We start from the raw sequence: 26,479 nt of genomic DNA, 5'->3' as shown, positions 1-26,479 counted from the left end.
GTCCACCTGTTCTAACTTTGTTCCTCCTATTTGGCACTCAATCCGTTTATATTTCTTTCCCACTGACATTACTTTCGTTTTGGAGATGCTAATCTTCATACCATAGTCCTTACATTTCTGATCTAGCTCTGAAATATTACTTTGCAAACTTTCAATCGAATCTGCCATCACAACTAAGTCATCTGCATATGCAAGACTGCTTATTTTGTGTTCACATATCTTAATCTCACCCAGCCAGTCTATTGTTTTCAACATATGATCCATAAATAATATGAACAACAGTGGAGACAGGTTGCAGCCTTGTCTTACCCCTGAAACTATTCTGAACCATGAACTCAATTTACCGTCAACTCTAACTGCTGCCTGACTATCCATGTAAAGACCTTTAATTGCTTGCAAAAGTTTGCCTCCTATTCCATAATCTCGTAGAACAGACAATAACTTCCTCCTAGGAACCCGGTCATATGCCTTTTCTAGATCTATAAAGCATAGATACAATTCCCCGTTCCACTCATAACACTTCTCCATTATTTGCTGTAAGCTAAAGATCTGGTCCTGACAGCCTCTAAGAGGCCTAAACCCACACTGATTCTCATCCAATTGGTCCTCAACTAATACTCGCTCTTTCCTTTCAACAATACCTGAGAAAATTTTACCCACAACGCTGATTAAAGAGATACCTCTGTAGTTGTTACAATCTTTCCTGTTTCCACGTTTAAAGATTGGTGCGATTACTGCTTTTGTCCAGTCTGATGGAACCTGTCCCGACTCCCAGGCCAATTCAATTATCCTGTGTAGCCATTTAAGACCTGACATTCCACTGTATTTGATGAGTTCCGACTTAATTTCATCCACCCCAGCTGCTTTCTTGCACTGCAATCTATTGACCATTTTCTCCACTTCTTCAAATGTGATCCTATTTCCATCATCATTCCTAACCCATTCTACCTCGAAATCTGAAACATTACTGATCATATTTTCACCTACATTGAGCAACTCTTCAAAATATTCCCTCCATCTGCCCAAGGCATCCACAGGATTCACCAGCAGTTTTCCTGACCTGTCCAAAATACTTGTCATTTCCTTCTTACCTCTCTTTCGAAGACTGCTAATTACACTCCAGAACGGTTTTCCAGCAGCTTGACCCATAGTCTCCACACTGTTTCCAAAGTCTTCCCAAGATTTCTTCTTGGATGCTGCAATTATCTGTTTGGCTTTGTTTCTTTCTTCAACATAACTTTCTCTGTCTACCTGAGTTCTAGTATGTAGCCATTTTTGATATGCCTTCTTTTTCCTTTTACGGGCTGCCTTGACTGTGTCATTCCACCAAGCTGTTTGCTTCATCCTACTTTTACACACTACTGTTCCAAGAAATTCTTTAGCCACTTCCAGTACTGCGTCCCTGTACCTTGTCCATTCCTTTTCCAAAGACTGTAATTGACTACATTCAACTAACTGGTACCTTTCTGAGATCGCTGTTATGTTCTTGTGCCTGATTTCCTTATCCTGAAGTTTCTCCACTCTTATCCTCCTACATATGGACCTGACCTCCTGCACTTTCGGCCTCACAATCCCAATTTCACTGCAGATTAAATAATGATCAGTGTCATCAAAGAATCCCCTGAATACACATGTGTCCCTCACAGCCTTCCTGAATTCCTGATCTGTTATTATATAGTCAATGACAGATCTGGTTCCCCTGCCTTCCCAAGTATACTGGTGAATGTTCTTATGTTTAAAAAAGGAGTTTGTGATTACTAAGCCCATACTTTCACAGAAATCCAAGAGTTGTTTCCCGTTCCTGTTGGCCTCCACATCCTCTCCAAATTTACCCATAACCTTTTCATACCCTTCTGTTCGATTTCCAATCCTGGCGTTAAAATCCCCCATGAGCAGAACACTGCCCTTGTCCTTTACTCTAACAACTACATCACTGAGTGCCTCATAAAAACTATCCATCTTATCTTGATCTGTGCCTTCACAATGCGAATATACTGACACAAACCTAATTTTCTTGCTAGACACTGTCAGATCTATCCACATCAGTCGTTCGTTTACATACCTTATTGCAACTACGCTGGGTTCCATTTCTTTCCTGATGTAAAGCCCTACACCCCATTGTGCTATTCCTGCTTTGACTCCTGACAGGTAGACCTTGTATTCTCCCACTTTCTCTTCTTTCTCACCCCTTACCCGAATGTCACTAACAGCTAAAACGTCCAGCCACATCTTACTTGCAGCCTCTGCCAGCTCTACCTTCTTCCCAGAGTAGCCTCCATTGATATTAATAGCTCCCCATCTCATTACCATTTGTTTGCCAAGTCGTATCTTAGGAGTCCCTGGTTTGTCAGTTAGAGGTGGAACTCCGTCACCTCCAAAGGTCCGAGGCATTTTGCTCTGATTGTTGCCAGCATCATATTTAAAGTACCAGGGAAGCAGGTTGCTAGCCTTACTTGCCCCGAGTCCCATTGGGTTTTACCCCTAACGGCTGACGGGCTAACCGGCGGATTTGGTAGTCTTTGCCGTATGAGCACAAAGGTGACCACAACTCAGAATATGTCCGAGGTGCCCAGCCTTATTCCAAAGTAACTGGTATCCCGACTGTCAGGACCACTTACTTGGCCACTCATACATTGCCCGTGGTTCACGAACTAGGACATGACTACAGGAACCCACACCATGAACCACCATAAATAAAAAACTTTTATTTTAAATTCAGTGCATTAGTGTTTGTACAATGATTCTTTCATACAGTGTTCATTAAAAAAATTACGATCATTCCACTTGGGACCTGTGGAAGATACATTAGCTTACTTGTTTCAGTTGTAAATATTTGTCACGTATTATTGTTTTTCTGACATGTTCCACATCCTGGAGAACATCCTCACTATGGATCAATTGGAATGAAAGTAAATCTAATCTAATCTAATCTAATCTAATCCACAGTGCCAAATTTGCAACTGGTGGCCAAAACTGGGATTAATTTTTTTCCAGCATAAATCAGCTCCGCATTAAGGCATTAGAATATCTACCAAGTTTTGCTGCCATACTGTAACTCAGCCCACACTAGACCTCTGTCAGCAGATGCACTTTAATTATAACTACCCGGCATCTGCAGTCTGGTTTCTGTATACGTTGTAGATATCTTTGCTTCCTGTATTTCACCCTGACTACTTCATGATCGATACAGTCCAAAGTTTTACCTAACTCTACAAATATTTAAACTTAAGCCTACCTTTCAAAAGTATATCTTCTAAGATAAGTCACAGGGTCAGTACTGCCTTGTGTGTTCCTATGTATCTCTAGACAGAAGACTGGTCTTCTTCAAGGATGACATCTACCAGCTTTTCCATTCTGTGGATACAATGGATGACAAAAAAAAGTGAAGTACCAGGGAGGAAAGGAGGAGAAAACAAAATTTAGCTTAACAGGTTGAGACAGTATATGATATTATATCAGTGATTACAAAGAACGTAGCAGTATGACTCCACTTATCAATATGATGTTACACCCCTTCTGGCCTGCTGCATGCACTGATTCGAGAAGGGTGTTATATAAAGTCATTGTATCCTCTCCTGAAGTAAGCTGCCATGATTGTTGTAACTGGAGCTTGATATCCTGGATACTGGCAATGAAACAGAGTTGATGTCTGAGCTGGTTCCACCCATGTTGTATCAGGGACAGATGGGGGAATCATGCTGGTCATGATGTAAAGTTGTGATCTGAAGTCACACCTGATGACTTCTCACACCATGACACCAGGTGTAACACCTCTGTGCCTCTCCAAAACATCAGGAGAATGGGACCTTTTCCCAATTTGTTGCCATATATTCTGACAACTGTCATCCTGGATAGTACAGAAGTGTGACACATTACTGATCATATTTTGTCAATGATTTTCATCAGCAGTCTGTGCTTCTTGATTATGGCACCACCCCAGACACAGCTGTTTGTGTTGTGGTGTTAACAGCTGCTGCTTGTCTCCAACCAATCGTGTGGAGTAATGCAGAGTGTTGTGGGGAGTCCCTTCTTGTTCTCAGATGGCAAGTGCATACGTGGAAGGATTATGATGTGCTTGGTGCAGTATACAGTCTCTCTTGTGATCAGACATGATCAATCAGAACCTTGACAATGAGCACGCCTGCCTCTCATTCCCATGCAGTCCAATAATGGGCCACTGTCACATCCAAATGTCTCATAAATATGGATATGGCATGATTTGACCAGGTGGCCAAATGGAGACAAGCAATGAGGCTCCTTTCTAACTCTGTCAGATGCTGATAATGCTGTCTCGCTTGAGCACGCATCATGTAAGTGTTCTTCAAAATGATCACACAATATCTGACACTGTATGCATCTCTTTATATATTTTACCGTGCCTCAATGTTACGCTAAACATGAAAAATAATAGTACGGTCTCTCACAGGTAATTAAAAGGCTAACTGATCACATATCTGCAGAGAGGTATATGTTTACGATGTTAAACGTCTTCTGGTTGCTTCACTTTTTTGTCTGACTATGTAATTCAAGATAGTATTTTGCAACCTGACATTTATACTGCTGATTTGGCAATATGCATTCTTGTTAGCATCTGTCTTCCATACAATAAGAATTATTACATTCTTCTTGAAGTATCAGGATATTTCACTTGCCTTATTAATCTAGTAAACTAGGTAGAATGGTTTTGCCATGGGTGGCCCTCCAAGGAAATCACTAATTCCAAGGATGTGTTATGAACTCCTAAACCCTCATCTCAATTTAGATTTTCCAGTGCTCTGTCAAATTCTTGTAATAGTATCTCATCTCCACCTATTTCCTCTTCTTTTTCTCTAATATTATCCTCAAGACTCCATATACAGGGTGATTCAAAATTAATGGGACACAAAGAAAGTATTTCTGTGACTTAAGTTATGACTTTATTTCAGAAATGCACATACAGATTGGAAGGCTAGCTCTCACAGTTCTTATAGACATTAATAGGTGTCTGATGTGGACTCCATTTGCAACACGGCAATGTCCATATGGTACTGTATTTCCTGATAGACTGCAATGCAGTTAACCACCCCGACTGTCCGGTACCTTATCTGTTGTAAGTTCTGTGGAAATGGAGATACGCAAACCTTGCCCTTCACACATCCACAAAATAAAAAAAAATCTATTGGTGTGATGTCAGATGACTTGGGCGAACCACAACATGAATGGCACAGAATCCGACCCAGCATTAACAATCCAGCATTGTGGAAAGTATTCACTGAGGTGACTCGGTATGAAGTTATGCCAATGTGGAGGGGCTCTGTCCTGCTACAAAAATAATTCTGGTAATTTTTCTGTCAATTGAGGCAACAATCAGAGAGAAAGCATATCGAGATAAGTTATACCTGTAATGGCAGGTTCTGCAAAGAAGAAAGGATCAAGGACTCTGCGGTTGGTTATAGTGGCAAAATTGGAGAATCACTTCTACGTTCCAGAGAAGCATGCAGGTTTTTCGTACCCAGTATTCTCAAATTATAATTGTTTACTTGGCCACTTGAGTGAAATGTGGCTTCATCAGAAAACACTAGTCAGTCTGTGATACCATCTACCTCCATCCATGCTTGAATGCATAATTGTCTCCAGTTTGATTTATTGGCTGGTTTTAGTGCCTGCAACATTTGAATCCCGTAAGGCTTGAACTGTGGTTTTTGTGCAATACGAACACCACACTGATGATTGCAACACATTCACTCCTCTGCTGTCATGATACATGTATTTACTAGGGCTTCTTTCATATATAGTACAAATGTTACCCACAGCTTCATTCTCAGTAGATGGCTGCTTCTGGTTTTCTTCTTGCATATGCATCCAGCCTCAAATTGCTTTGCCCATGCAGCACCATTACGACAGTGTAGCACGCCCTTTTGAACCATGATTACTAATGATGTTTTTGTGTATTCTATGACAATATGCCTTTTTTTACAGTGGCTGTTGCCATTCTGAATACTTATGCCAGCAATGAACAACAACAATGGTGACTTTCCATTATTTCCCTGTTTCCAATGTAAACTGTGAGAGTTAACCTATCAGTCTACATGTGTATTTCTGAATTAAATCATTACTGTATCACAGGAACACTTTCTTTTTGTCTCATTCATTTTGAATCACTCTGTTTACACGTTTCAGCTTTCCCTTCTTTGCTTAGTACTGGTTTGCCATTTGAGCTCTTGATATCCATGCAGTTAATCCTCTTTTCTCCAAATGTCTCTTTAGCTTCCCTATAGGCAACATCTATATTTCCTATAGTTACACAAGGTTCCATAGCTTTTCATTTGTGCTCTAGCCAGTCTATACTTTCAGTAAATCTGCTCTAGCCAGTCTACACTTTCAGTAAGTCTCAATTTTCAGACATTAGAACTCCCTTTCACTTACTTTACTTGCTGCATTTTTGTTTTCTTCTTTCATCAACTATTGGGTAGTTGCACAAGTTCATGGTTTTTTCATCCATAAGTGTAATAAACACAACTCATGCACATAACAGAGACTTTAGTCATCAATAATACATTCTCCTTCACTATTTACATAAATCTGCTGACACTGGAGAGACTTTTTGATTCTGTGACTGCAAAAATCACGTGGTTTTGAGGCAAAGAACATGTTGAACCATGTTCAGCATGCATTTTCATCTGGAAAGGAAGTTCCTGGAAGGCTGCTCAAAAGAGAGCTGAAAAGGTGAAAACCTGAGGGCGCAAGATCAGATTAATAAGGTGGGTGCAGAATGACTTCCCAACCCAACTCCTGTAAAGTGTTTTTTGGTCAGTCTAGCAGAATGCCAGTGGGCGTTATTGTGGATTGTTTCTGCAAGATCTCTCAATTCTTAATAATAAATGCCAGCAGTGATGGTTATAGCTTGTAGGAGCAATTGGTAGTACACCACACTATCACTATTCCACCAGATGTATCACATTATCTCTTGTGAATGCGTGCAGGTCTTTGTATAGGGAGTTGTTGCCCCCCCCCCCCCCCCCCCTTTTTTGACTCAACCATTCACTTCTTTTCCTTTTGTTATCTTAAAGACACCATTTTTTTGTCATTGGTAATGATATATGGTATGAATGGTCAATGTTGTTCAAGAGCCAATTGGTGATGACCAAGCAGAGATGCACATACGGCCACCTGCAGATTTTTTTGGTTTTGGCTTAGAGCATGTGGTATCCATGCAACTGATTTCTGATCCTTGCCCATTGCATGCAAATGTCGCACGACGATGGAATGGTCACATTTGCCAATTCTTTACTATACTGACATGGATACTGTGAGTAAATTTGTTTAAATGATCAAACCCCGAAGGTCTTCCTGAATGTGAGAGAGTCACTAACGTCAAAATGATCTTCATTAAAATGAGAAAACCATTTTCTTGTGATGCTATGTCCAACGGCATTATCCTCATACATGGCGCAAATGTTTCTGGCTCCTTCCACTGCTATCATCCCTCTGTTGAGCTCAAACAGAGGAATATGTTGGAAATGTTTCGATTTCTCCACTTGGCACTCAGTTTTCTAGTGTACACAGCTCCACTCAGTAGCTCCGAACGACAACATGTAAACCCAAATAGCAACAGTGAACTGCAAATAAAAAATGACAATTGATAAATAAATCCGTAACAACCAGAATACCACCATGCAAAACAAAAATGCTTGGAACCCAGGCACCAACCCAGTAAATTTAATATATTCTGTGTTATCCCAGTATTCCTACCAGGCCTTGTCTTTTTACCTATTTGGCATTCTCCTGTCTTTATTATTTCATTTCTCAAAGCTGCCCATTCCTCTACAATTGTATTTCTTTGCCCTGTTTCAGTCAGTCATTGCCTTATGCTCCCTTTGGAACTCACAACAATCACTACTACTTTCAATTTATCCAGGTCATGTCTCCTTAATTTCCTACACTTCTGCAATTTCTTCAGTTTTAATCTGCAGTTAATAATGTTTTGGCAGCAACTGCAGACCAGACTTCGCGAGCTATCGAGGGGTGTGCAAGCAAGCTGCCTACGAAATCCTGTCACTTGGGGTCAAAATACTGCTGGCACAACATTCTGCTATAGCAATGGACTGGATTTCCATATGCCACAGCATAACATTTCACTTCTGTAGCCATCTATTTGACAGGAGATGGGCTCCTGTCATAACATAGCTAGTCAGAGCTACTATAGTGCTTGCTGCCAGCTATTAGCTGCACTTTTCCTTCGACTGGTTGCTGAACTTCTGAACTACAACTGACACTGTGACAGTCACCATGCCCACTGTCAATACAATGTCGGGCCGAGCAACTTCAATCTCGCTAAGCAGCATCATCAGCTAGCTGACGGTCTATGAGATGTTGCTAGACCTGATGGTTCTGGATCTCGAGCCGGTGAACTGAGTGAAAGTCACCTCTGGGGTGTCTTCATTCAGCACGCTGGTCGACTCCAACGGTCCTGGGACTGGCACAGGGTGCCTGCATGCCTTACCTGTTGTTCAAAGTTGTCACAGCATAAGTTTACTGGCTGCCAAGTGATGCCTTCCCGGCATCATCACAGCTGCCTCTCTAGCCACTGCTCTTCCACTGAGGCAGCACCCCACTGGCTAACATACACACCCACTGCAGCAGGGCCAAGCATGCCACTGGGAGTTATGCAAAGGTAGCACTTTGATATCTGGATGACTACAAACATTGCTGTGACAGTGACAACAGCATCTTGCATGGATGACCTGCTGAATAAAGAATATTTATACTGAATGGATTGTTCTGACTCCACGGTCTCCACAGAACTGGCAGAACATATCCCACAGTTCCCATACACGCCACTCTGAGGCAGCAGCAACCTTCATGATTAGCAGTTGTGTCTGCATTACTGATACCATTACATATGGTGTCAAAAGTGGGACAGTGGAGGTCAATGCCAACTGCAAAAAAAAATTATTGTTTTGGATGAATTCTTCTATCAGATTCCATTAAGTGTTTTAAATTTTTTCATAAAACTTAACCCAAAAATTTAAAGTCTTTGTAGTGGTAATGTTGTGTTGATACTGGTAAGAGTTTGCTAAAATAAATTTTCAGGCTCTGGACCCTAATTACACATCAGTATCTCTTTAAAGAGTATGTTGTTAATACAACTCAACAACAAAGAACCATTCTTTTCTTTTTTAACTTTTTTAATGTGGGCATACAGTATACCACCTGAGGAGTTCCCGCCTGGAGATTCAAACAGAGGACTATTTTACCTCCAAAATATTTTATCCAACAGGATGCCGTCATCACTAAATCTTACAATAGAGATGCATGTTCTCAGGAAATATAATGGCTGTGGCTTCCCTTTTCTTTCACCTATTCACAGTACGAAGATAAGAACATATTTGTCATTCATCCAGACTTACTTCTGCAACTACTTAAAAGGTTGCTGTAACTCTTCAGAAACCTTATGTTTGTCTGGCCTCTCCACTGATGTTGTTGTACCTACAGCTGGATATCTGTATTGTGGAGGCATACAAGCCACTCTATCTGGGCAAGGTGAATGACAGATGGGGAGAGGGAGATTTTCTATTTATCATGGAACTTCATTTATTTGAAAATTTTTCAGTGTTTTTGGTTATTTTCATGCAACATCATAAATTACAATGGCTAAATACATTGAATATTTGAAGGTTGGATTTTTAGCGTAGTGTGGGCAAAACACAAATACAACATGCATCGTGGAAAAAATGGTTTACTTGCAAACTCAAGAAACACCTGAGAGTAGCCCTGTATATTAGTTATTAAGTGCAAATATGAATGCTAGATTCCACACTTCACAAATCAATTAGACATTTTCATATTTGGAATAAATATGTCAATCATGACAATCAAATGAACACTGGCAGTTTTGCTTTGAGTTGTTATCAGGCATAAAATTAATGTAAAATGGTTTTATGATCTAAATAGGAAGAATGAACATTAAATGTAAGCTGCAAATGTTATAAACAACACACTCTGAGAGGGATATCCAGATGTGTAAGAGACAAAGAAGGATGGCAAAAACAGTTATTTTTCAACTAAATACCACACAAAAAGCTGATACCTATGACATCCTTATAATGCTCTGATGGAAAGTCCAGGATTGAATAAAATATAATGATGCATAACTACTCACCAAACAGAAAAGCACAGAACAGACAAACATGTCGAAAAGACAGACGGCTTAAAAACTTATAAGCTTTCACAGTTGAGATACCCCCCCCCCCCCCCACTCTCTCTCTCTCTCTCTCTCTCTCTCTCTCTCTCTCTCTCACACACACACACACACACACACACACACACACACACACACAGGTGACAATTATTTAAGTCAGTCAGCATCAAGAGACAGACTGTGTGAGTGTGTGTGTGTGTGTGTGTGTGTGTGTGTGTGTGTGTGTGTGTGTGTGTGTGTTCTGCTCGCCTGTCTACAGCAGAACCACCTTGTATATTTGGTGAGTAGTGATATAGCCCCATAAACATCTGAATAATGGGCAAAGGAGAAGGGATGCAAAATAATGACCCAACTTTATTTACTTCTAAACTATTGAACTAGAGCCAAAACAGACTCGATTGGTCTGAAGATGCAAAGGACATAAACGAGCAAGAAATGTGACAATTTATTAAGCACATAAGAAAAGACAAAACTGTTCAAAACAAAAGATCAAATAGTTTCTCCACACCATTTAAAAGCAATGGTAACACAGTGTCCTTTAGATATGAACAAAAAGAGTTAAGTTAATCTGCAGCTATATTCATCCTCTGTAGACCACTGTGAAGTGAATGGTAGAGGTCAAGTCCCACTGCACAATGTACTGGAACTTCTTCCTCTTCCATTCACGGACTGAGCACAGCAAAAATAACTGATTAAGTGACTTTGTGTATGCTGAAATTAATCTAATCTTGTCCTCGTGATCCCTATGGGAGCGATATCTAGGTGGTTCTAGTCATCATTTAAAGCCGGTTCTTCAAACTCTGCAAGTAGGTTTTCTTGGGATAGTTAACTTCTACTTCCAAGAGTCTGCCAGTTCAGTTTATTTTGCATCTCTGTGGTTCAGTTTATTTTGCATCTCTGTGATACTTTCTCAAGGGTCAAACAAACGTGTGACCATTCATGCTTTCCTTCTCTGTATACATTCAATATCCCCCACGAATCCTATTTTGTATGGGTTCCATACACTTGATTATTATTCTAGATCAGGTTGCACTAGTGATTTGTAAGCAATCTCCTTTGTAGACTGATTGCATTTCCCTAGTATTCTACCAATAAATCACTGCTTTACCTACGACTAAGCCTATGTGATCATTCCATTTCACTTCGCTATGCAGTGTTAGACCCAGGTATAAGGAGTGTTCAAATGAAAAGATATGAAATGTTGTAACGACCAAACCAATTGAAATTTCCATTTGCTGCTTTTGGATAATATAGTGAGACATCTGCAGACACGAAGGTAGTGTCATCACCCTCCCCTAAAATAATTCCAAGCTGTGCCCTCAGCAGGCAAGGTGATGCTCGATGTCTTTTTCGTCATCCACCGACACTCATCGAATTCCTTGAACACAGAAAAACCGTTGACGGTCACATGTACTGTCAGACACACCGCAGCCTACACAACTCCACTGAGAGCAAACAGCCTATGGTGCTCACGGACAGAGTGATTCTGCTCCATGATAACATGCATCCACATGTCTCCAAGGTCACAAAAGTGTAATGAGCAAGTTCAAGTGGGAACGGCTTGAGCATCCACTCTACAGCCCAGACAGATTCATTAAGACACTCAAATGTGTGTTGTTTCTAGATTAATCTGGAGTTTCGTGGATGTTTATGCTGTTTTTGTTTTTGATAGGATAAAAATGGAAGATGCAGTGACATACAATAAAGTCCTTATGATGCAAATGCATACAGTGAGTTTGTAACATGATACCTGAAAAGGAACAGCTTCCCTAAGTTGGCTGTGTCACTATTACAGATTACCATCTCATGAAACACCATGAGAAAGAAAAGAAGACATGCCACTGAAGGACCCAGTAAACATCAAAAAAATTATAATATAATTGTAGTCACTAAAAAGATTGCATAGGATCGATGTATTAGATTATTCACTGCAAAAAGGGACATGTTTCTGCTCGTCAGCCATACCTGCAAAAACACTAAAGAGAAGAGAGAACACATCAGCTTGTTGTAAATAGGATGAAAACTTGTACCTTATCAAAAGGTCAGCAAAGTGTAGAAATTTGTTCTCACTATAACTCAGAAAAAGAAAGAGAAATAGGTATTCATAAAAGTAGCAAGTCTTAGAAACACTATTTCTAGTTTATAAGGATGGTAAAAACTGTATCTGTAGTAAGAAAATACCTTATGTTTAGACAGTTAATCATCATGATGGAGTGCTTGTCACAAAAAGAATACGATCCTCACAACAGTTTCCTACCTCTTCTGCTGGACTTCATGAAAAACTGGAGGTAGGACAGAATAGAATGCTCACACAATATATAATGTTGGTTCACTCACTTTGAATTAAAGTGTCAATTTTTTATGGAGAGTAACTGAATTAAAGTCTTCTGATCACTGAAAATGAAGCAAACACACTAAGAAAGCTACTCTGGTACAGAGAATGATGAAGATGGACATATCCACAGCCAGTTCTCAGACATTCTTTCGCTGGTGTATCATCTGCACAGCCCTGCCTCTGCATCTTTGAGCAGTCTAAACAAATTATAAGGAGACGAAGAGTGTTCAAGAGTGCAATGATCTGCTTCCTGTTATCTATTGTGAATTAAAGCAGTAGTAACATGCTTTATATCTCCCTTTGGGGAAAGGACATTTCTTAATTATTTCTGAAGCTACTTACATAGTTTTTGATTCATGAAAATAGAGGCACTCATTGCCCTTTGCCTATGTTGAAAGATATTCATCACAATGGTTTTGAAGTAAAAAACAGTCAGTACCCAATCTCAAACAGACAAGTGTGTTTTGACACTGAGTGGAGCAGTTTTGATATTTTTTTGAGAAGTAATAAATTTTTCGAACTTTGCCACAGAGTTGATTTATTCTTCAAACTACTCCTAACTACTACTACCATGTGTTTCATTCTGTGTTACAAAGGTGGACACATGTGACATCACAGGTTATAGCACAATTCAAAATTTCCAAACTCTTGTTCTTTTACAGGAGGCACTATTTTGACAAATCCTGGGAAAAACACATTTCATTCTTCTATAATGAAAACGGACCCATCTTTACAATACACTTTATTCTGTTTATCCCAGTCAAGATTCTCAATGATGATGCATATGTGCTCCCCATTATGTGAATTCCAGCATGAGTACAATCTACAGTGATTAAGCCATTTGTTGATAACTTCACTAACTCTCTCATAACCTACAATTAATAATGATGCAGTTTCTGAAAATGTCCACATGTCAATGAAAATTAGGAAACACTCTAAAAGCATTCAGCATGGAAACACACTTCCCTGCTTTCAGTCACCTTCTAACAAATAGATCAAACTGTAAAGACTTTCTCTCAGAGTACGCAGAAAGATGTCTGATATAAGAGATCAATGAACTTGAAAACTGAAATGAAATCTTGCTTCAAATACCCCTCATGCCTGTGTTTATCACATATTCAAAAAACATTGAAACTGGGCAGTGTGTCTTTCTGATTGTCTGAAAGAATGAACAAGTATCACAGCAGAGATACAAAGGCTGTTATTCTTGATACAAAGGCTGTTATTCTTCATCAAGTTACTTCAGCCACTGTTGTTGTTGCAAAATGTTTATTACTACAGTCTAATGTAACTGAATGACAAGAATATCTCATTTATGATTTACAAAAATTAATGCTGCTGCTGTTGCTGTTGTGTTTATAGTTGGAAACAAAGCAGAATAAATAGAGATATATGAACATATGATTTCTTACTATCTTCTTTCTCCTCTTCCATTTCAGCCTCTTCCACATCAGCTAGAATGTTGTACTCTGGGTCAGCATCTTCATCATCATCCACTGTATTGTTCATATCTGGCACTGAAAAAATACCAATACCAGTAACATTTATACTGAGAGAGAGAGAGATAGAGAGAGAGAGAGAGAGAGAGAGAGAGAGAGAGAGAGAGAGAGAGAGGGAGAGAGAGAGAGAGAGAACTACTTGATACTGTAACCCAACATACTCAAAGGAGATGTGTTTAAAGTGGCCTCTGAATTGGTTTCAAGCACTTTCATACAGCAATGTCTCATAAATCACGTGGCATGAGCTAACAGAGATATAATTACACCATAATTGTCTGCATAAATGAAGAAGAGTTCATGCAAAAAAGAAAATGAGCTATCTTAATTCTACGGGTCACCAGAGTAGAATGTGTCAGCACTGCCAAATTATGCTCCTGACTCAAAAATACTAAAACTCATGGACACTTAAAATCACAATCTGAACCCAAGACAGAAATCTGCTAAAGATTTATAACAGTTCAATGACCAAAATTGGATCAAATTATATAAACATAAGGAAAAAACACTTCAATCAGCCACAATTTCATCAAATGAAGAATGGAAATATAAAATGTTCTAAGTGCCATTTCTTCACAAAACGTATTGTGTTCTCAGAGCTCTTTGGCATTTCTGTAGGCTTTATCCAAGTGTTAAATCATGAAGAGAATGTTTCAGTTATTCATTGTTAGATTAGCATTGGGCTTTGTGTCAAGCAGTGCTTCCCTCTGGAGATCCACATGTCATGCACCAAAGTCACCTCCCTTTAATTTAGGATGGTATGAAGAGAGAACATACAATTGTTGGAGTGACTACTGCTTTTTATGGTGCGACAGAAATTTTGCAATTATAGAGAAACAAAGAAAGGTAAGTAAGGCCTTTCTCTGCACAATTTACACCTGATAAGTCAAGTAAAGCTATGAACCAATTCCATCTACATCTACTGCATACACACACTGCAAATCATGCTGGAAAGTATGTTGTACCCAGTGGTGGCTTGTGCTAAATTTTACCTGTGTGCACTGCAATATGGTGGCCTATAGCCTTCTGACTTACAAGGATAGCACTCATAATTAAATTGAATATTTTAATTTTACACATATAAACTGAACTGTTTAAATACATTTAAATTTTATAATTAACCATTTAACATTGCATGGACTAAAATAAAACGAAAGAACAAAGACTTGGAACCAAAGGGAAATGAAGCCTAGCCACCAAATTACCAACCTCTGCTCATAACCACTCAGCTATCATGCTGTTCTAAGTTCTCCCTCTCAAAATTTCCTCATATTATATTTGTAAATCTTTAGAGGGCATTTTATCTTTTCCTATAGTTCTCACTAGAAACATCCTAGGAACTTGAAAGGAGCATCTACCAATTTTTTTTCACATAGGTTGAGCTGAATTGGTGAACTCTGTCCCACACTCTCCTGTCTTTAGATTTACATTTGGAGATCTACCTAACTCTTTAAATCTCACTTTCTGCTCCTAATATCTACCAGAAAGGGGCTTCTTTAGTAGATCAACAACAGAAAACACTTTCTTACTAAAAAAAAAAAAAAAAAAAAAAAAAAAGGCGGTGTTTTCCACATTAGCTGCATTAATTTTACTTGTTCACAGTTAGTTTCAGCTTACTAGGCCATTCTAAAGTGATTTTGTGGTTCTACAATAGAAAACTATGTCTTATATATTGAAATATCAGTATTTTGAAATTTGTGTTTTCTACTCGTTTTGGTTCACAAATGCTGTCTTGTTGGTTTGAAAGCTTGACGTTCACAAAGGTTGAAACTAGTCATGAACAAACAAACAAAATTAAGACAGCAAAACTGGATTATGCCACCTTATTTTAATAAATTCATTTCTGTGGTACTCACTTTGGAAAAAATCTTCCCTACTAAATTTGCTCATATACTCGTCTTTTTTTATAATTATAATTTTTATTATAATTTTTATAATTTTTTTTATAATTATCTATAGGCTTTTGAATAACAAGGGCAGTAATTATAACTAAATGGAATATATTAATTTCATGTATTTAAACCGGGTCAACAAATTACCAGACAGCTCAGGTAACCACTTGCCCACAAAGCCATTACTGCAACCGCTCCTCAAAAAACCCTTATACTCTATGCCTGCACATTATGTTGCAAGCAATTTCAAAGAAAAATGTTGGTCTAGTGCTGCAAGCAATCTTGCACTCAAAGCACCAGCAGAGATGACATTACATCAGAGCATGCCCAGTCAAAAAAAGACAGGTGTGTCCCTTGTCTGAGTTGGCTGTAGTGCAGCTGACAATCATTTCAGCACTCAGCACTGATGTCTAATTATCATGGAGAGAGCACTACAAAAAAAGTTTTCATCCATTTTATTTGCGTAATAGCATGCATTTGAAGAGAAGTGGGGAAATTTTAGTGCAATTTCGGTTCGCATTTGAAGAGAGATGGTGTAATTTTAGTGCAATATTTACAGTATGCTGTAGCACATTAGCATATGATAACTGGCCACCACTGGCTGTGCTGCTACTAGTAATTTCCCTTGCTGTTCCAATCACAAATAGAATAAGGGGAAAAATGATTGTCTATATGCCTCTGTAGGTTTAATAATGAATAAAAAATAGGAATGTGGGTAAGCTACTACAAACAGCATAGTGAACGCATTATTGTGGCCAAGATAGACACGAAGCCCATGCCTACTACAGTAGTACAAGTTTATATGCCAACTAGCTCTGCAGATGACGAAGAAATTGAAGAAATGTATGATGAAATAAAAGAAATTATTCAGATAGTGAAGGGAGACGAAAATTTAATAGTCATGGGTGACTGGAATTCAGTAGTAGGAAAAGGGAGAGAAGGAAACCTAGTAGGTGAATATGGAATGGGAGTAAGGAATGAAAGAGGAAGCCGCCTGGTAGAATTTTGCACAGAGCATAACTTGATCATAGCTAACACTTGGTTCAAGGATCATAAAAGAAGGTTGTATACATGGAAGAAGCCTGGAGATACTGACAGGTTTCAGATAGATTATATAATGGTAAGACAGAGATTTAGGAACGAACTTTTAAATTGTAAGACATTTCCAGGGGCAGATGTGGACTCTGGCCACAATCTATTGGTTATGAACTGTAGATTAAAACTGAAGAAACTGCAAAAAAGGTGGGAATTTAAGGAGATGGGATCTGGATAAACTGACGAAACCAGAGGTTGTACAGAGTTTCAGGGAGAGCATAAGGGAACAATTGACAGGAATGGGGGAAAGAAATACAGTAGAAGAAGAATGAATAGCTTTGAGGGATGAAGTAGTGAAGGCAGCAGAGGATCAAATAGGTAAAAAGATGAGGGCTAGTAGAAATCCTTGGGTAACAGAAGAAATATTGAATTTAATTGATGAAAGGAGAAAATATAAAAATGCTATAAATGAAGCAGGAAAAAGGGAATACAAATGTCTCAAAAATGAGATCGACAGTGCAAAATGGCTAAGCAGGGATGGCTAGAGGACAAATGTAAGGATGTAGAGGCTTATCTCACTAGGGGTAAGATAGATCCTGCCTACAGGAAAATTAAAGAGACCTTTGGAGAAAAGAGAACCACTTGTATGGATATCAAGAGCTCAGACGGAAACCCAGTTCTAAGCAAAGAAGGGAAAGCAGAAAGGTGGAAGGAGTATACAGAGGGTCTATACAAGGGCAATGTACTTGAGGACAATATTATGGAAATGGAAGAGGATGTAGATGAAGATGAAATGGGAGATATGATACTGTGTGAAGAGTTTGACAGAGCACTGAAAGACCTGAGTTGAAACAAGGCCCCGGGAGTAGATAACATTCCATTAGAACTACTGACAGCCTTGGGAGAGCCAGTCCTGAGAAAACTCTACCATCTGGTGAGCAAGATGTAAGAGACAGGCGAAATACCCTCAGACTTCAAGAAGAATATAATAATTCCAATCCCAAAGAAAGCAGGTGTTGACAGATGTGAAAATTACTGAACTATCAGTTTAATAAGTCATGGCTGCAAAATACTAACGCGAATTCTTTACAGACGAATGGAAAAACTAGTAGAAGCTGAGCTTGGGGAAGATCAGTTTGGATTCCGCAGAAATATTGGAACACGTGAGGCAATACTGACCCTACGACTTATCTTAGAAGAAAAATTAAGGAAAGGCAAACCTACGTTTCTAGCATTTGTAGACTTAGAGATAGCTTTTGACAATGTTGACTGGAATACTATTTTTCAGATCCTGAAGGTGGCAGGGGTAAAATACAGGGAGCAAAAGGCTATTTACAATTTGTACTGAAACCAAATGGCAGTTATAAGAGTCGAGGGGCATGAAAGGGAAGCAGTGGTTGGGAAGGGAGTGAGACAGGGTTGTAGCATCTCCCCGATGTTATTCAATCTGTATATTGAGCAAGCAGTGAAGGAAACAAAAGAAAAATTCGGAGTAGGTATTAAAATCCAGGGAGAAGAAATAAAAACCTTGAGGTTCGCCGATGACATTGTAATTCTGTCAGAGACAGCAAAGGACTTGGAAGAGCAGTTGAATGGAATGGATAGCGTCTTGAAAGGAGGATATAAGATGAACATCAACAAAAGCAAAACGAGGATAATGGAATGTAGTCGAATTAAGTCGGTTGATGCTGAGGGAATTAGATTAGGAAATGAGGAGTTTTGCTATTTGGGTAGCAAAATAACTGATGATGGTCGAAGTAGAGAGGATATAAAATGTAAACTGGCAATGGCATGGAAAGGGTTTCTGAAGAAGAGAAATTTGTTAACATCGAGTATAGATTTAAGTGTCAGGAAGTTGTTTCTGAAAGTATTTGTACGGAGTGTAGCTACGTATGGAAGTGAAGCATGGACGATAAATAGTTTAGACAAGAAGAGAATAGAAGCTTTCGAAATGTGGTGCTACAGAAGAATGTTGAAGATTAGATGGGTAGATCACATAACTAATGAGGAGGTGTTGAATAGGATTGGGGAGAAGAGAAGTTTGTGGCACAACTTGACTAGAAGAAGGGATCGATTGGTAGGACATGTTCTGAGGCATCAAGAGATCACCAATTTAGTATTGGAGGGCAGTGTGGAGGGTAAAAATCGTAGAGGGAGACCAAGAGATGAATACACCAAGCAGATCAAGAAGGATGTAGGTTGCAGTAGGTACTGGGAGATGAAGAAGCTTGCACAGGATAGAGTAGCATGGAGAGCTGCATCAAACTAGTCTCAGGACTGAAGGCCACAACAACAACATGCCTCTGTAAGAACTCTAACTTCTCTTATCTTATGTTCGTGGTCCTTACACGAAATGTATGTTGGCAGCAGCAGGATCATTCTGCAGTCAGCTTCAAATGCTGGTTCTCTAAATTTTGTCAGCAGCATTGCTTGAAAAGATCATCATCTTCACCCCCCATGGATTCTCACTTGAGTAATCTTTGTAATGCTTGCATGTTGACTGAACTTATCGTGACAAATCTCTTAGCCTCCTTCTGGACTGCTTCAACGTCTTCCTTCAATTCTACCTGGTGGGGATTCAAACACTCAAGCAGTATTCAAGAACGAGTTGCACTGGAGTTCTATATGCAGTCTCCTTTATAGATGAACTTCACTTTCCTGAAACTCTCCCAATAAACTGAAGTCAACCATTCGCCTTCCCCACTGAAATCCTCACATGCTTGTTCAATTTCATATCACTTTGCAACATCATACCTAGATATTTAAGACTGTATCAAGTAGCACATTACTGATGCTGAATTCAAACATTTCATGACTGTTTTGCCTGTTCACCTAGATTAACTTACATTTTTATACATTTAGAGCTACCTGGGGGTCATTCAACACCAACTAGAAATTTTGTCAAAAGCATCTTGTATCCTCATATAATATTATGAAAAGGAAAGTTGCGGCGGAGATGCTGAGTAGCGGATAGGCACAACAAAATGACTGTCACAATATAAGCTTTCGGCCAGCCAAGGTCTTTTTCAAAAAAATACACACACACACACACACACACACACACACACACACAGCCTCTGGCAGCTGAAGCCACACACTGGGCTGCAGTCATGTATGTGTAAGTAGCCTGTATGTGTGTGTGTGTGTGTGTGTGTGTGTGTGTGTGTGTGTGTGTGTGTGTGTGTCATCTATTATCTATTTTCGACAAAGGCCTTGTTGGCTGAAAGCTTATATTGTGATAGTCCTTTTGTTGTGTCTATCTGTGACTCATCATCTCTGCTATATGCTGAGTAGCAACTTTCCTTTTCAGAACACTGTTACATTCCATCCTGGATTTTCCAGTGTTTGATTTTTGTATCTTCCTAGTCATTCAACAATATCACCTTCATGTAAACCACAGCATCATCAGCAAACAGCCACAGATGTAATTACAATGTATACAAATGACTTTGCTGATTTTAAAGATGCCATTGAAATATTTTTGCCCAATGCAAGCATGTAATATCTCCAAATGCAGTATGATCAAAGTGTCTCATGCTCATCAGTCTTAAATAGCTATTAAAAATTCTTACTCTGAAACAGAAGAAAGGAAAAGGTCAACATATTCAAAAGACGAAAGACAATGGCTAATACATGTCATGCCATACTTCATCTGAAAGACTAGCCATGTTTATCAGCTGCAAAACAGAAAGATGTTTTGACAATGCTGTAATTTCTTCCTCAAATCACAGGAAGTTCTACAGTAAACTTCGACATCTGATCCCAAGAATGGCATTGTGTAAGAAATAGAAGTCAATACTGAGAGATTTTCCCCTTGAATTTAATTTTTTTATTTTCTTGCAAAATATTAAAAAGATACGAGAATTTTTTTATTACAGTTCTACTAGTTACAACATTACTGTTGTATTTCTCTACTTGTACTATCACAAATGAAAAATAACCTCAGTATTAATGGCACATGAAACAAAATTTGTCTTATTAGCACTTAGAACCAGTCAGTTCCCTGGTATGGCTCTTAGAATAATCATAATAAATTACTTATTTTTTTAATTTGTCTAACTGTTTTTTGCAATAATAAGGCAAGAAGCATAATTCTGTGGTATGAGAATACCTTTTCACTTTTTTTGATGTGATTAAGTTAGGTACAAAAGCAGAGCCATTGTTTTTTGTTTCTTCACGCAAACATGAGGTTTAACACTTAGAATGTTTAACATTGTGGCCTCCGTTGCCAGAGACTGCAGTCATGTGTGTGTGTGTGTGTGTGTGTGTGTGTGTGTGTGTGTGTGTGTCTATTTTTGATGAAGGCTATGCTGGTTGAAAGTTTAATTTGTGAGAGTCTTTTTGTTGTGCCTATCTGCGACTCAGCATCTCCGCTACATGGTGAGTAGCAACTTTCCTTTTCATAATATTGTTACATTCCATCCTGAATTGTCCACTGTTTGATTAATGTGCATATCGCACATGAAATAACAGATGTTCTATATGGGGTCCTGAGAAAAGTGTTAAAAAAATCTTAATAAAAGAGGACAGAGCACCAAATTTCTGTATGACATACCTTCCTGGTTGAAAAATGAAGGTATGTTACAAGGTGCTGGAAATGACCTCCACCCACCTATATAGACATTTCAGAAGGATGCTGCAAGTTTGTGAATGGGACCATAATCCTCTGTCATGGAAACATGATTTCCTTTGTCTCCAGCTTCGTCACCAAGCCCTGAATGCAGTGTTTAGCGGATTATGTTGATCACCAAAATACTCCAAAAACCGTCAGTGACATGTCTTAAAGGCACCACTTACCCAATACTGTTTCACGAGGAACACATGCTCTTTCACAGAATACAGATACACCATCATAATCAAATAGCAACGGAAAAAGGAAGTCACATGGAACACCACAAAGTAAGCCACGCTAAACTGAAACACGAGACTTACACACAGCTCATAGAACCTCACTGTTGCCACATTTGACAAGTTACATGAGAACATCCACTGGGAAATCCAGGAATTCACACACAACACATTGGCAGCAAGATTCACAAACGTGCAGCACTGTGTTAAGCAGTGTACAAGATCTGCTCAAAAAATTTTGGAAGTTTCGCAATTTTGCGCCAATGATGTGTTGGAGCGAAATGCGTTTGGCATCCCTGCACATGCCTGTGTTTAATGTGGAACTGCTGGAAGTTTCATTGTTGTATGTCTGTTATTGTTTAAGTGCTGTACTGAGTAGAACATTGTGTCACACAGTTTGCGAATTCTGACATGACACAGTTAGAGGGGAAATGTATCTGATTTAATTTGAAAGAAACTCAAGAAAACCTTTACACAGACTCACCAAATGATGCAGGAAGCCTATGGTGATGAGTGCTTAAGCTGAATTTGGTGTTACAAATGGTTCAAATGGTTTTAAAAAAAAGACTAAACGAAAGTTAAGGATGACCCTCTTTCAGGACGCCCTTCCACGTCTACCAACGACACTCATGTCAGGAACGTCAATGAAATTGTGCATGCCAACTGAAGACTGTCTGTTTTGTTTGTTTTGTTTTGTTTTATTTCGGGGAGCAAAAACAACTAAGGTCAGATGCACCCATATCAGAACCACAGAACCTGAAGACAAAAATGGAGTTAAAAGTGACTACACATTAAGCCCAATAGACAGAAGGAAAGACAGCTCAAAACAGGGACTTTCTCTTGATGAAAGGGGCATAAAATACACCATACAGACAACAGAGGTCCTGAACTAAAGATTAAATGTCCTTCATCATATTGCTATGATGGATAAAAAGCAAAACATGATCAACAGCCTGCACCTAGTTAGCTGAAACAGCCAATAACTCAGAAGGAAAACATAAATTAAAATGTAAGTGGTTAAAAAAAAGGGGCATTCCATAAGGAAATGGTGAACTGTCAAAAGTTGAGGACAATGAGCACAAAGTGGAGGAGGATCACCAAGTAACAGATGGCAAGGCTAAAAAGACAGTGCCCAATATGCAAGCTAGCTAAAATGATGGCCGAGAGGACTTCGGCCAAGCTGCTGGAAGTGGTTTTATTCCCAAGAGCTTGTTTCCACGAAGGGAAGACCAGTGGCAATGTCAAGGTGACACCACCTGCTGACAGACAGCAACACAGAATCACTGGAGGGAATGGAAGAACTAGTGAGCTGAGGTACAAGGACTGCAACCTTGGCAACAGCATCAGCGGCCTTGTTTCCAGTAAGACTGACACGACTATGGACCCACATAAACATCACAGTGGCTCCATGAAGAGAGAGCAAGCAAAAGCTTTCCTGGACTCGTTGCACTAAGGGATGGACGGTATACAGCACAAAGAGGCTCTGAATGACACAGGGAGTCGGAGCAAATGACACTGTTGAAAAGCCTCCGTCACCAGATGTACTGTGTTGCCTGATACAGGGCGAACAGCTCTACTATAAATGCTGAACAGTGTTCCGGAAAACGTATCTGAAAATCATTGATGCCAATGACAAAGGCACACTCAACACCACAGTCTGTCCGAGAGCCATCAGTTTACACAAAGTTACTATTTCAAAGTTACATGCGAAGGTCGAGATACTTATGGCAATAGAACGACTCTGAAGTAGTGTCCTTAGGTAGCGAATGAAGTCCATGGTGAACACAGGCCACCACATGAAGCCAAGGTGATGAAGGGTTGACACCGAATGGGAAATTGGCAGGTAGCAGGAAGTTAAGTTGCTGGAGCAATAGCCGAAAGCGAACTCCAGGAGGTAACAGAAAAGAGGGACATACTCATACTGGCGATCAAATGAGCGATTAAATGAGGAGACATAGGGTGGGTGGCCAGTGGGGCCAAACGAATGGCATGTGTATCTGCTGAGGAGAAAATCATGGCTGTATGATAGTGGTAGCTCACCAACTTTTGCTTACAGACTCTCAACTGGTCTTGTGTAAAAGGCTCCAGTGGCCAAACAGATGCCATGATGGTGGATTGTATTGAGATGACATAAGCTGGATGGACATGTAGATGCTTAAACAAAACACCCACAGTCTAGTTTCGAGCAAGCAAGGGCTGGTACAAATGGAAGAGGGTGGAAAGATCTGGTCACCAGGACGTACTGCTGAGCACATGTAGGACATTGAGGGACTGTGTACAGCGGGCGGAGAGGTAAGACACATGGAAGGACCAAGAAAGCTTCCTATCAAGCATGAACCCCAGGAAATTTGTAGTTTCAACAAACAGAAGAACAATAGGACCAAGATGTGAAGATGGTGGAAGAAACCCATTGTGCCAATAGAAATTCAAACAAATGGTTTTGTCAGTGGAAAAGTGAAAGCCATTGACAATACTCCACAAGGAAAGACAATCGAGACATCACTGAAGGTGCCGCTCAAGGAGACAAGTCTGTGGAGAACTGGAATATATGGCAAAATCGTCTATGAAAAGGGAGCTGAAGATGCCCGGTGGGAGATAGACCAAAATTGGGCTTAATGGAGATAGCAAAAAGGACGGAACTCTTGAGGCACACCTCTTTTCCTAGACAAAGGTGTCCAATAAGGCAGAACCCACACATACGTTGAAAACCATGTGTAGGGAGTACAGAAGATATCTGCCATCCAGCAAGTGTTGTAGGCTTTCTCCAAATCGAAAAACGTGGTTAGTTTGGTATTTCTGCAGAAAATCATTCATGACATGGGCTGACAAAGTGGCAAGATGGTCAACTGCAGAATCCACATTATGTAGTGGTTACTAAGTTGACTCAAGCCACCATACTAGCTGCACATGAATCATACATTCCATCACCTTGCAAACACAGCTGGTGAGAGAAGTGGGGTGGTAGCTAGAAGGAAGTTGTTTGTCTGTACCGGGCTTAGGTATGGGTATGACGTATGACAGTGGCTTCATGTCAGCATCTGGGAAACATGCCTTCTGCCTGGATGGTGCTTTCACTATGAGGGAGCTCGATAGCTAGATCATGCACTCACTTCATCCCAATTCCATGCCCCAGGGCGGGGCGAGTTCACATTTAGATGCTGCAGAATCTCTCTCTTGTGGGCAAGCATATACTCCTACAGTTTGCCATTGTAGAATGACGGTTAAAACAGTGGAGATCACGTCTCTGCATGCAAATTGCATCGTGGCACGCCTCAGTCCACCAAGGAAAGGAGAAAATGCTTGCCCGCAAGGGAAAGGTTTTGCAACATCTGAATGTGAAATCGTCCAGCACTGGGACTGGGAATCGGCATGAAGTAGGAGCATGATCTAGCTCCCTCATTGTAAATGTGGCAGTGTAGCACTCACGATTCTGAGAAGAGAAGAGTATTATCCAAACCACCTCCACTCGTTTCCGATGGAGGAAGGCTGGATGATAGTGAATGGTGCTAGAAATCTCTACAAAATAGCAGCCCAAGGTGTTGCAAATAGCAAAAGGGTCCATTGTGAAATCATCTGCTATGGTCAGGTGGGAAATGGGGAATGGACCTTGGTCCCAGAGAGCTGTCAGAGGTTGGCCCAGACAATGGAAGAGGGAATGGAACTGTTAAAGAACTAGTAAATGAAATCCAGCTAGCTTCTTTGCTATCCTGAAGACTGCAATGAAACTGTGCACACATCTGTTTGTAAATGGAGTTTGCCATCGTAGGATGACTGTTAAAAATGTGGATAGCACATCTTCGCAAGTGAATTGCATCTTGATACGCCTCTGTCCACCAAGGGACCAGAATACAGCACAATAAGGACAAAGTGTGAGGAATGGAACATTCTGCAGCGTTAAGGATCATGTTGGTGAGGCAGTACTCACCTGGTCATCACAACTGGTGAAAAGGTCACCAAAGTGGAAGAAAGCCTCTGATCGGCCTTAGAAAGCTACCATTTGTGTTTGCACATAGGTGGGGTAGGAACCAACAAATGAATAGCACACAGGAAATGGTCGCTTCAGTATGTGTCAAAGAGAATGGACCACTTGAGACGACGGGCAAGCTGGGCAGTTCAGAATGAGATGTCCAAATGAGAATAGGTGTGTGTGGAGACTGAAAGGAACATGGGTGCTCCAGTGGCAAGGCAGATAGGATTGAATTGATTGAGAAGGTCAGCCAAGAGGGCACCTCTCAGACGGGTTTTGGAAGAGCCCCACAGGGAATGGTGTGCACTGAAGTCCCCAAGCAGCTAAAAGGGGTGAGGAAGTGTGCCCGGTCACACCGAATGATGGAGGTATGTAAATGGTACAAAGGGAAAAGGCGAAGTAGGGAAGTAAAATGCAGACAACAACAGCTCACAGCCAGATGTTCAGGGAGACAGTGTGACTACGAATGTCATCCCACGAGAGCAGCACGACTCCCCCTCATGAGAGGGAATGCCGTCTTCAACGGAAACTCAAAACGGACTGGAAAGAAATGTGAGAGGTCAAAGCTGTCATGAATACACAGTTTTGTTTATGGAGGCAATTCAAAGAGCAGCCATAAGTCATCCTTGTTAGATCTAAAGCCGTAAATGTTTCATTGGAGGAGAGTCAAGATGACGAAAGGGGAGGCAGGAAAAAACCAAGGCGTGTCATCATGGTGGTTGTCAA

General features: G+C 40.0%; 1 protein-coding gene across 2 annotated transcripts in view; it reads right to left on the bottom strand.

Annotated features, from left to right (window-relative positions):
- Nucleotides 1–26,479, bottom strand: part of LOC126480672 (GON-4-like protein) — a 194,230-nt gene that overhangs the window by 76,518 nt on the left and 91,233 nt on the right. For both annotated transcript variants that reach the window (XM_050103895.1, XM_050103896.1), the window contains exon 7: nt 13,928–14,032. In XM_050103895.1, the coding sequence (XP_049959852.1) occupies nt 13,928–14,032 (105 nt within the window). The remainder of the gene's footprint in view (nt 1–13,927; nt 14,033–26,479) is intronic.

This window comes from Schistocerca serialis, chromosome 5 (assembly GCF_023864345.2).
Source record: "Schistocerca serialis cubense isolate TAMUIC-IGC-003099 chromosome 5, iqSchSeri2.2, whole genome shotgun sequence".
In the NCBI taxonomy this organism is placed as follows: domain Eukaryota; kingdom Metazoa; phylum Arthropoda; class Insecta; order Orthoptera; family Acrididae; genus Schistocerca; species Schistocerca serialis.
The sequence above is the reverse complement of the archived record's forward strand: the minus strand, read 5'-3'. Positions and strand labels throughout refer to the sequence as shown.